This window comes from Pezoporus wallicus, unplaced genomic scaffold, assembly GCF_028554395.1.
Source record: "Pezoporus wallicus isolate ANWC-B61680 ecotype Strahan unplaced genomic scaffold, APGP_CSIRO_Pwel_v1 contig_14149, whole genome shotgun sequence".
Taxonomy (NCBI): Eukaryota; Metazoa; Chordata; class Aves; order Psittaciformes; family Psittacidae; genus Pezoporus; species Pezoporus wallicus.
This window is the reverse complement of record NW_026636136.1, coordinates 52678-64090: the sequence shown is the minus strand read 5'-3', so window position 1 is coordinate 64090 and position 11413 is coordinate 52678. Positions and strand designations below refer to the sequence as shown.

Below are 11413 nucleotides of genomic sequence, written 5' to 3'. Positions count from 1 at the left end.
CTGGAGAGGTGGATGTGGGGGAGCTGCTTCGTTTGAGGCTGCACAGGACCAGATACAGCGACAGCAGGGGTGAGGCTGACAGCCAGGGCTGGCTGAGGGGTCGGGATGAGGGTGTGATCGGGACATGCTGATACCCTGATTGTTTCGCCCAGGAGACAAACCATGGTGAGAGCCCAGCAAATGCTTTATTGCCACGGACAACGCTTCCCTCAGCCCCCAGGTGGCAGAGATGGAGGCTGCCTCACTGTCCCATACAGGTCGGGAAGATACAGGCAGGAAGATGCTCGATGCCGAGGGCCAGCCCCAGCCCCAGCTACCCAGCTTAGGGCCACATCGGGGATGGAGCGATCTGGACAGCCCAGCCTGCGGGACAGGGATGCTCCTTGCACACTAATGCACTGTGCCACGCTCCCAGACCACCACCCTAAATGCTGGCCAGGTGGCTCCTTCCAGGCCTGGAGGTCTGCAGCCAGCCCAGGGATGTTGCTGGCTCCCCAGCAGTGGTGGAGGGCACTCAGCAAGCAGGAACAGCTGGGGGAGAGTGCAGGGGCCCTGATGCCTCTCTCCTGAGATAGCAGAAATGCCTCTGTCGCCTGAGGACTGTCCCCTGCATGAATCCCTGTGACTTCCTGCTCCTCCCCGAGCCATGTCCCCATCGCATGTACCTGCTCTGATCAAGGTGCCCCTCTGCTCCTGCTCCCTGTGTGCGGGACGGGTATCAGCCTGTCTCCGGCACTGCCTCCCCACACCCACACCCAATGCAGGGTGCTCAGAGGAGACGTCCCAGGAGCCGAGCACCAGGACAACTGTCCCAGGCCACTGGCAGAGCGATGAAGCCCAGCTTGCTGTAGAAGCTCAGCTGCTGCTGGTCGGTGGCACTGACCTGGCAAAACACTCCCCGCGACCCTGGAAGGGAGGTGTGGGATCAGGCCCCTGGCACCAGGATCCCAGCACTAGAGGCCAGTGACTGGGTCCCCCTCCATAAGAAGGTCAACTTCTGCACTGCCCCTCTGCTCTGCGTGCCTGTGTGATGCCCCAAGGCACAGGTCCCTTGGTGCAAGGGGGGGGCATGGTGCCTGGGGCCAGACTGTGTCACTGAGGGGATGGGGAGACCTGGTGGGGGCACCCCGGTGGGGTGCAGGCAGGGCCAGCTCCCGGTTCCGGGGTGGGCCAGGGAGCAGTGGGGATGGGGTTGGATGAAGGCACACGAGGGGATGCTCACCGTTGGCCCTGAGCGCGCTCAGCAGGCAGAGGGCCAGGCTGTGGCTGGCCCCCACATCCAGCATGCGGGCGGCTGTGCCCAGCTGCACCAGGGAGGGGAACCGCCGCAGCACAGGCAGGGGCACTGTCGCTGGCTCTGTGTGGAAGAAGAGCAGTGCTTCCTCCAGGGCATCCTGCGGGAGACAAGCACCTTGAGGGGCCCCCATCCCAAACCTGCTCACTCCCGCTCCAGCAGCTCCCTCACCTTGCCCAGCGCTGGGGCTCCTGCAGCCAGGTCCCGGGGGTACTTGTGTCGCATGGCCGGCAGCCAGCCGCTGTCTCGCTGCTGCAGGAAGCCTTCAGCGCAGAGCACGCCGGCAGCATAGCCACAGGGACCAGCCTCATCCTCCAGCACAAAGGTGTACTCGGGGCTCAGGCTCAGGAAGCTGCCCAGCAGCCTGCGGCCACAGCAAAGCTGCACTGAGCTGCCACTGGGGCCCAGCCTGCCCTGGGGAGAGCTCAGAGCAGCCAAACTCCTCCCTCCTGCCTGGCGGGACAGCATCCCCCACCCCAGAACATCCCTGAGCCCCCAGGCGAAGCCCCCAGCCAAGGGGAGCCATGGCAGCGGGTCCATCCCCACAACCCATCTGGGCATTGGCACAGGGGTAGCTCTCCCAGGTGAGGCCACTGCCAGCCATGATGCAGGCAGAGCTGGGCCCTGCTGGGATGCAAGAGGCAACCACATCACACCACAGTCCAGCACCACCCAGCACATGGCATGGCCGGGCTGGGCACACTCAGAGGGACCATGTCTTACCTGTCACCGAGCAGGTCGGGGTGGGCCACAAGGATCTCTGTGACTTTGGGGTCACAGTCCAGACTCTCCCGGCACATGCGGTAAAGCTCTCCCTGGAAGAGTCAGATCCAGCTCAGCGCTGGCTCTGCCTGCCTGGTCCCTTCCCCACTGCTGCTCCTCTGCTGCCCCACCACAGCCCCCGACAGAGCATCGTGGGCCCTCAGCTTCCCAAGCTGACCAGAGAGAGGGACCGTGACCAGGGCCCAGCCCTCCAGTGCATCCTGACCCGGGGCAGGTATATGGAGGTACGTGCCTCAGCAGCCAAGGGTGCCGGGCTCTGCGCCCAGCGATGTACAGTGCACCACCTTCTGCTGGCCTCTGAGGCTGCTTATCCCAGCACAGAAACACTTCAGAATGGGAAACTGCCATTCCAGACAGGCATCCCAGGGGAGCAGCTGATGAAAACGCAGCTCGCCAGGGATGGAACATGCTCACAGCTGCAGCGAAACCAGGACTGGAACTCGAGTCTGCTCAGCGCATGCCCAACATGGGACAACTCAGGACCTCCTATCTCAGCCAGACTCAAGATCGCTGCTGCTCACAGGACCAGTGAAAGGCACATCCCAATGGAAGCACTGCTTCCCCAGGGAAGGGCTGCCCCAGCGCTGTGCGACACAGCAGGACAGTGAGCGTGCTTCCCAGCACCATTCCCACCACGGGCAGTTCAGCTGCACTTTTCCCCTCCGTTTCACTGGACACAGATTCAGGCTGTTGAAGTTCAGCCTGGTCAGATGAAATCTGACAATAGGCAGTGGGGAAGCTCTTGCAGTGGGACGTGCTGACAGGGGCAGTCTGCTCCTGTGGTCTGCTCTCCTGCACTGGCAGCTCCTCCTCTGCTGTTCACAAGAGCTCAGCTGAGCACCGCCGGGTCCTGTGCTTGTGTCCATGACTCTGGATTTGCAGCGATTGCATTTCCTTTCACTGGCAGAAGCAGCAGGGCAAGGGAGCCGGGAGCTGCTGCCGGCTCTGTGCTGCCTGGGGAGCCCAGCACTCTGCTGCACTCGGCAGCAGTTGAAGCGGGATGCCCACCCACCTCCACATTCTCCCTTTCCCTCACCATGCCATCGAACTGCGGGGATGGAAATGGGGCGAGGGGGCTGGCAGCGCGCTGCTCACAGCTGACAGGGGCTGCTGCCCCACCAACGGGGAATCATCCTCTCAACTGGGTGCGCATCTGAAGAAGGGACTGATTGGGAGCTGAACCTCAACAGGCTCAGGCAGTGCCAGAGCCGCAGGCTGCTGAAGGCTGCAGGCGGTCACCATCCAGACCTGCCCTGCTCTGGATCTTCCCTGGCATCTGCTCGCAGCCACCACTGGAGCTCAGATCTGGGGGTGCTCTGGGGACCGCTTGAGATTCCTGGCATCCCACGTTGGAGCCAGCTCAAGTGGGGCTCACTCCTGAGCTGGGTCTCCCTGCTCTGCCCTGGCCACAACACCTGCTCTGCATCCTGGGGGCTGCCCTGCCCCAGCCCTGCCTGCTTGAAGGTCCCTTCCACCCTCAGAGCCCGAGCTGCAGCTCAGCCCCCCTCGCAGCGGGTGAGCGCGTCTCGCATGGGACACGTGCAGCACAGGCTCCCGGAGCTGAGCTGTGGCTGCTCCTTGTGCTGCAGCTCCCACCTTGTCCCGGGGCCGCAGCGGGCGCAGAGCGTACAGCCGGCGAGACGGGAAGAGCGGAGGTGGCTGATAGAAGAGGTCAGAGCTGTTCCCCACGGGCAGCAGCGCCTGGAAGAGACAGTGCCGGGGGAGTCCTGGCTCCAAACCTCACCCTGAGCAGCAGCAGGAGGGTCCCTGTGAGCAGCCTGGACCCTGGGAGCTGCAGACAAGGCGCAGAGGCCCAGGGCAGCTCTGCCTTCCCTTGCAGTAACTCAGTGCCACGCCAGGAGCAGCAGCTGGGGTCCTGCTTCCCAAGGCTCCTCCAGCCCCCGCCCAGTGATGGGTATCCTCTCACCTGCATCTCTCCAAAGAGGCCACCGCGCCGTGCCCAGGGCTCAGCATCCTCCCGCAGCAGGATCGGGGCTGTGATGCTCTGGCACCCTGGAGGCAGCAGGGAACAGACACAGGAGGTGAAGAGAAACCTGCTGGGCTGGGGGGAGCTCAGCCTCCGTCACACAGCACCATCACAATCCGCACTGGTCACTGTGCAGCCCAGGGACCTCGCCATGACTGGGGTGCAGCACAGCCTCCACAACAGGGCTCGGTGTGGGAATGGGGAATGATCTTGCCTCCATGAACGTGTCAGGTAAAGACAGCTCCTGGGTACCGCTGCCCAGGCAGCCCTGCAGTGCCTGTGGGAGCTCGCCCGGCATGCTGCCCTGTGGAAGCAGCTCGAGGCACATGGCCCCATCCCACAGTGAACTGGAGACCCTCTGAGTTTGTCACCTGGTGACAGCTCTTGGTTTGTAAGAGGTCACGAGGGCCACAGAACACCCAGGAACACCTGAATCAGCAGGACAGGGGCTTCCAAAGTGAGGCCCGGGCATCCAAAAGCCAACCTTGCCTATGACACCAAGGACGTTTCTGCTCCCAATAGCCCATGGATCCCTTTTACCAGGAAGGCTGAGAGGTCCTTGGATCCAAAGGGCTGAAGAGCCATGTCCTAGAAATGGGCATTCCTTCAGGACTATGAGAGGCGGTGCAAAGCTGCTCCGATATCTGCCCTGTCCCCAGCAGCAGTGCCCCATGTTGCCTTGGTGTGCAGGGCACAGGGGGTGCCAGCCTCCCCATGGCCATTCTGGCTGCACTGGGCAGGCAGAGCATGGGACAGGGCAGCTCAGTGGTGAGTGCTGCTGCTGCTGCAGGACTTGGGGGGCCCGAGGGCAGCACCAGGACCCCTCACCAGGAGCAGAGCCAGGCAGCACCGGTACTTACAGCCAAAGCAGCTCCCCCATGCGTCTGTGGGGCCAGGCTCGCAGAGGAGATGACCATCTGCAAGGAAGAGAGGAGCTGACCAGGGGACAGGGAACAGGGTCTCCATGGGAGGTGCACCCCAGGAAGGACCCTAGCTGGACACAGGGACCCCGAACCTCTGGGGGAGCCCAGGCACTGTCACCCCTAAGGGGAGCAGTGGAGCACCGCAGAACAAGCTCCGGTGCCGCAGTGCCTGGGACCCCGCAGACCCGCAGCACGTACCGAGCCACTGGACGAAGGCGCTGGAGGCCAGCAGCACGTTGCGGATGTCCCAGAGGTAGGGGTGCAGGTCGTAGAGCAGCGCCCGCCCCGCAGCACCCACCAGGCGAGCGTGCAGGCGACAGGTCTGGGCGCAGAGCCGCGTGAAGGACTGCGCTCGGCCACGCCAGCACCGGCCCTGCGGGCACAGCGGGCGTCACCACGGCTGTGGCACAGTGCTGTGGCAAGCGGCAGCCCCAGCACTCACCGCACTGGCATCGGGTGCCGTGGCAGAGACCCCCACGCTGAGGCTGTTTGCCCGGAGCCACCGAAAGTGCTCCAGCAGACGCTGTGCCAGCGGCCCATGATGATAGGGCAGGTAGAAGAGCTCCACCACCATCCGAACCTCCTCCAGAGTCAGCGGTGCCATGGGGCTGGACCTGGGCTCCTCTGAGGTCAATGGTGCCATGGGGCTGGACCTGGGCTCCTCCTGGGTCAATGGTGCCATGGGGCTGGACCTGGGCTCCTCCGGGGTCAATGGAGCTGTGGGGCTGGACCTGGGCTCCTCTAGGATCAATGGTACTGTGGGACTGGACCTGGGCTCCTCCGGGGTCAATGGTGCCATGGGGATGGACCTGGGCTCCTCTGGGGTCACTGGAGCTGTGGGGCTGGACCTGGGCTCCTCTAGGATCAATGGTGCTGTGGGGCTGGACCTGGGCTCCTCTAGGGTCAATGGCGCTGTGGGGCTGGACCTGGGCTCCTCTAGGGTCACTGGTGCTGTGGAGCTGGACCTGGGCTCCTCTAGGGTCACTGGTGCTATGGGACTGGACCTGGGCTCCTCCGGGGTCAATGGTGCCATGGGGATGGACCTGGGCTCCTCTGGGGTCAATGGAGCTGTGGGGCTGGACCTGGGCTCCTCTAGGATCAATGGTGCTGTGGGGCTGGACCTGGGCTCCTCCGGGGTCAATGGAGCTGTGGGGCTGGACCTGGGCTCCTCTAGGGTCACTGGTGCTGTGGGGCTGGACCTGGGCTCCTCTAGGGTCACCGGTGCTGTGGGGCTGGACCTGGGCTCCTCTAGGGTCACCGGTGCTGTGGGGCTGGACCTGGGCTCCTCTAGGGTCACCGGTGCTGTGGGGCTGGACCTGGGCTCCTCCGGGGTCAATGGAGCTGTGGGGCTGGACCTGGGCTCCTCTAGGGTCACCGGTGCTGTGGGGCTGGACCTGGGCTCCTCTAGGGTCACCGGTGCTGTGGGGCTGGACCTGGGCTCCTCTAGGGTCACTGGTGCTGTGGGGCTGGACCTGGGCTCCTCCATGATCAGAAAGGACATGGGGCTGGACCTGGCTTCCTCTGGTGTCAGTGCTGTGGGGCCAGGGCTGGCATCAGTCCCATCAATGGGCAGTGCTGTGGGGACAGGGCTGGCACCGGTCCCAGGCCCTGGGGGTGTCTGGGCTGTATCAGCCCTAGTGGGCTCAGGCTGGCTGCTGCTGCAGGGCTGGTGGGAGCTGCCAGCCCCCGTCCTGGCATCACCGGTGGGCAGAAGGTTCTGGGCAGCGCTGCTCCCATCGCTGCAGCACGCGGCGGTCCCTGGGCTGGGGGGGGTCTCGGCAGCCGCCGGCGCTCCTGTGGGCTGGGGAGCCTGAGCCGCACTGGGCACGGCAGGGCCGGGCTCACGGCTCCCTGTGCTGCCCGCAGTGAGCTGCTCCCTGTCCCCGGCAGGGCTTTGCTGACCACCGGCACGGGCCCTGCTCCCGCTGTCCTGCTCGGGCTCCACGGGCACCTGCCTTCTCCCCTCCCCTGGTGCCGTGCCGCAGGGCTCGGGGCCGTGCTGGTCTGTCCCACCGGGAGCAGCGCCGAGGGGCCGGGGGTCAGGCAGGATGTCCCGTCCCGTTGTGCCAGGCTCCAGCTCTGCTCCTCCCTTGAGGCTGACGCTGGCATGTCCCGGGCTCCTTGCTCCTGGCAGAAAGGAGCGGGGGCACCCACATAGAAGCTGCGGCCGGTGGGGCAGCACCCTGGGGTGGGCACGCTGGGCAGCTCCACCTCTGAGCCCCCAGCATCATGGGCTTTGCATGGCTCTGTGCTCGGGAGCCCAGGCCTTGGGGGTGGTGAGGCCACAGGCTCTGCAGGGGCAAACACTGCACAGCACCGAGCTTGGCCCTCTCATCCAGATGGGATGTGGCACCCGGAGCACAGACCTGCTGCTGCACCAGCCACAGGACCCACAGGACCCACAGCACCCACAGCACCCACAACACCCACAGCACACACAGCACCCACAACACCCACAGCACCCACAACACCCACAGCACACACAGCACCCACAACACCCACAGCACCCACAGCACCCACAACACCCACAGCACCCACAGCACCCACAACACCCACAGCACCCACAACACCCACAGCACCCACAGCACCCACAACACCCACAGCACCCACAGCACCCACAACACCCACAGCACCCACAGCACCCACAGCGCCCACAGCACCCACAACACCCACAGCACCCACAGCACCCACACACCCACAGCACCCACAGCACCCACAACACCCACAGCACACACAACGCCCACAGCGCCCACAGCACCCACAACGCCCACAGCGCCCACAGCACCCACAACGCCCACAGCGCCCACAGCACCCACAACACCCACAGCACCCACAACACCCACAGCACCCACAGCACCCACAACACCCACAGCACCCACAGCACCCACAGCACCAAGACACGGGGCTCTGGCACCCACCAACCTCCCAGCAGAGCTGTTCCAGAGGGACTGAGGTATTGGTGGGTGCTGCACGGTGTGAGTTCATCACCTACCTGGCTCCAAGGCTTGCCGGTTTATCTCAGCCACCCAGTCACACAGCGCCAGTTCCAAGGCTTCCTGGGGGCTGTAGCTTCCATCCTGCGGGCCTGGGCTGTCCCCCTGTGCTGCCACAGGCTCCATCCCTAAGGAACTGGAGTTCATCAATCTGGGCAGCCCCACTCTTTGCCTGGCAGAGCTACCCCATGGCATGCTGAGGGCAGGCAGCCCCCTGCAAGGAGATGGCCCTGGAGGGATCCCGAGCCCTGGGATGTGCCCAGCCAGGTGAGCAGCTCACCCAGGCTGACTGCAGGGGAGCCTGCAGGACCATGGCAGAGACCCATGGCTGTGCCCTGGCTGCACGAGCTTGCTGCCCGTACCGAGACCCCACGTTCAGAGCTGCCTGGGGTGCTGAGACCAGGTACCTGTGTGGTCAGGGTGGGCACAGCTCCCCAGCTCACTCCGAAACCAGCTGCCCAGCGTATGTATGGGGATGAAGTTGGCCTGGAGCTCGCAGTTGGGGTTGAGGAGCAGCCCGTGGAGCCTGGCCATGAGGCCGGGGGCACGTCCCGTGTAGGGGCCCAGGAAGACACGTCTGCAGTCGTAGTCATTGGCATACAGGTTGTCCCAGATGACGGGCCGGCGCCGCAGGACACCCTCCACCTCCTCCAGCAGCACGGCTGAGAGCTCCTGTGACACCACCTTGGGCCCTGGAGCAGCACAGCACAGGCGTGGGCACGCTCACAGCAGGGACACGCACACAGCTGGGTGCTGAGCAGGGGGGTGAGGGTCGAGTCACCCCTGCTCACCCCCGCAGCCAGGACACCCACAGCCCGAGCCGCTGCCTGCCCGGCCGGGGCTGCACGCCCCGCAGCTGGGAGGCTCCGCGATGGGGCTCTTTGTTTGCTGCTGCCTCTCCCGGGAGGGAGCCCGTGCCTGCAGGGTTCACAGACCGGGCTCTCGCTGAGCAGCTGCACGGGGCCACAGAGCGCACATTGCCGGGCTGGGGGCTCACCGGTCCAGATGACACCGATCCCTGGGAGCAGCTCCCGGCCGATGGTCAGCAGGTAGGAGGACTGGCTGGGGCTGGGAGAGCACAGGGAGCTGCAGTACTCTATGGAGAGAGCACAGAGCACCCTCTGAAGGGCAGAGACCGGGAGAGGATGAGCTGCCAGGGCTCAGTGGCAGGGGCTGGGGAGATGTGCTGTGCAGGGGGTGCCGCATCCAAGGGTGCTGGAGCACCAGCCTGTCTGCAGCCTTGTCCTGCCCTAGTACTGGATCTCCAGGGCTCCCTCAAGAGCATGAGGGCTGCGGGGGGAGCTGTGGGAGCTGTCAGGGCAGTCAGCTCTTAGCACACATGGGTGAAGGCAGCCAAAGGCACCCTGCTCTGCCGAGGGTGCCTCAGCTGGCTGGGCACCGGGGGCTGCAGGCAGTACCTGTAGGGCAGAAGAGGAAGACGGGGGGCTGGCCCAGCTCCTGGTACACCTCGTTGGCCACAGAGGCCTGAGCCTGCGCCAGGGAGGGGAAGGCATCTCTGTCAGCTTGGCACATGCAGGGGTCGATGTCGTCGAAGAGCAGTGCAAAGGCCTGGCACCCCATGGCAGCCACCTGCAGGCACGGGCATGGACATGGGCTGCTGTTGGACCCCTGTGCTGCAGCGAGTCCCTGACAACCCCCGTGCCACTGAGGACAGTGAGGTCTGGGGTACCCGTGCGGATGGTCTGGGCAGAGCCGCCCATGCCATGGAGCAAACCCCCTGTGCCAGCAGCTCTTTACCCTCCTGGGGACTGGGACTCAGCACCGGCCTGCACTGGCCAGCAGCAGCAGCAGCAGCACAGCCCCACACAGGCACTATGCCCCTCGCCTGAGAGCAGGAGGATGAAGGAATGGCCCACGGTACCTGCCTGAGTTTTTGCTGCAGCAGGAGCCGATCCCCAGCACTTGAAAACACCATGTCCTGGCCAGCAGAGATGGCGAACACAAACTGCACATCCTGCTCTTGGGCAGCCTCGATAAGAGAACGCATGTGGGCTAGGGACAGAGAACGGGCTGTGAGTGGTGGGAGGCGAGGGGTGGAGGGAGATTAGGGGTGGGGAGAGACAAGGGGTGGAGAGAGACAAGGGGTGGAGGGAGAGGAAACCAGTGACTCCAGGAAGGAGTTGAGAGCAACAGGAGATACAAGAGCATCCAGGGGCAGGAGCCCAGGAGATCGAGTCCCAGTCCCTTGGGACACAGAGGGCTTTCCACAAGGATCTGGGCCCCGGTGTATTTGAGCACATTGTGAGAGACCCACGTGAGGAGCTCCCCATGCTGGGGGTTCCAAGCGATTCCTGATGGGCAGGGGCTGGGAAGGCTCCTTGCGCCGGGCAGGATCTGGGGGTCCCCTTGCGCTTGGGCTCCCTGAAGTGGGCTGAAGCGGTAACCTCAGCCTGCCCCAGCTGAACCGCAGCCCTCGCTTCCCCCGAGGAACCGGGACGGCAGCAGCCCGCTCGCACGGGGCCCGCAGAGCCGGTACCTGCCTCATGCTCCGTGTAGGGCTCTCTCCAGAGCAGCCGGTGCTTCAGCTCGTCCTTGGGCGCGTACATGTAGCAGTTCAGCCCCCGGCGCCTCAGCCTGTGCAGCAAGGACCGGGGTCAGCAAGAGCTGCTCCGCACACGGTGCCCCCTCCTGCCCCAGACCTGCCCCATGTCCTGCAGGCTTCCAGCCCTGCCTGGCTCCGGGAGCCCTGCATGCACGCGTTGGACATGAAGACATAAACCAGTGCTCCCGGTGCTAAGGCCAGCCATTGGTGGTGGTGGTGGTTAGGGACCTCCAGATGAGAAGGTCTTGGGGATCAGGAGGATGCTGCCTCTCTGGAGAGGGGTGAACAACCTTGCTGCGGAAAAGGTGGGTGGGAAGGGCCAACTTAACCTGAACAGCCTGTTCCAACTGCTCCACAAAGTCCTGTGGTGATAAAAAGCCCAAGCAATGGAGGAGGGTGAGGAGCTAGCCCAGCCTCCCAGGGGAGGAAGGGGGAGATCCTTGGGGAACACAGAAGAGCAGCTTCTGGTCTGCTGCTCCACACAGCTGATAGCTGCAGGCGGCCCCAGCCCTGTGGTCCTGCTGGGGGGCTCCATCAGGACAAACCAGCCCTGCAATTTGCAGCAGCTCTGCCAGGGCTTGTGCTGCTGCCCCAGAGCTGGATCAGGACTGCAGGGGGGTTCTCCCCAGAGCACAGCAGGGCGCAGAGGGGGAGAATCCCCTCCCTGAGCTGCTGCTCACGCTCTGGGGGTGCAGCCCAGCACATGGGGGGGTTCTGGGCGCAAGCTCACACTGAAATGGGTCATGGGAGCTGCTCCTCACCCAACACCCCCAAGTCCTTCTCCCCAGGCTGCTCTCAACCCCTGCATCCCGCAGCCTGTGTTGATATTGGGACTGACCTGACCTTGCACTTGACCTTGTTGAACTTCAT

At 64.6% G+C, this 11413-nt stretch overlaps 1 protein-coding gene across 1 annotated transcript; it reads right to left on the bottom strand.

Annotated features, from left to right (window-relative positions):
• Positions 1 to 166: 166 nt before the first annotated feature.
• LOC130593722 (protein O-GlcNAcase-like) lies at positions 167 to 11413 on the bottom strand. Its single transcript, XM_057399071.1, has 18 exons — positions 11382 to 11413; positions 10478 to 10575; positions 9863 to 9993; positions 9399 to 9570; positions 8978 to 9076; positions 8388 to 8672; positions 7980 to 8108; positions 6487 to 7114; positions 6031 to 6141; positions 5430 to 5835; positions 5186 to 5360; positions 4925 to 4981; positions 4005 to 4090; positions 3674 to 3778; positions 2018 to 2109; positions 1466 to 1658; positions 1223 to 1394; positions 167 to 906 (listed from the first exon to the last, which is right to left on the bottom strand). Exons 1-18 carry the CDS (start codon positions 11411 to 11413, stop codon positions 770 to 772), a joined length of 3108 nt encoding a protein of 1035 aa, XP_057255054.1. The 3' UTR covers positions 167 to 769.

Bases quoted from the DNA above. Each gene is read 5' to 3' on its own strand.
- LOC130593722 (XM_057399071.1), bottom strand. From the start codon at position 11,413: ATGAAGTTCAACAAGGTCAAGTGCAAGGTCAG. The intron at 4,091-4,924 runs GTAAGTACCGGT...TGCTGCCTCCAG, and splicing joins ATGGGGGAGCTGCTTTGGCT to GGTGCCAGAGCATCACAGCC. The intron at 907-1,222 runs GTGAGCATCCCC...CCTCCCTTCCAG, and splicing joins GAGCGCGCTCAGGGCCAACG to GGTCGCGGGGAGTGTTTTGC.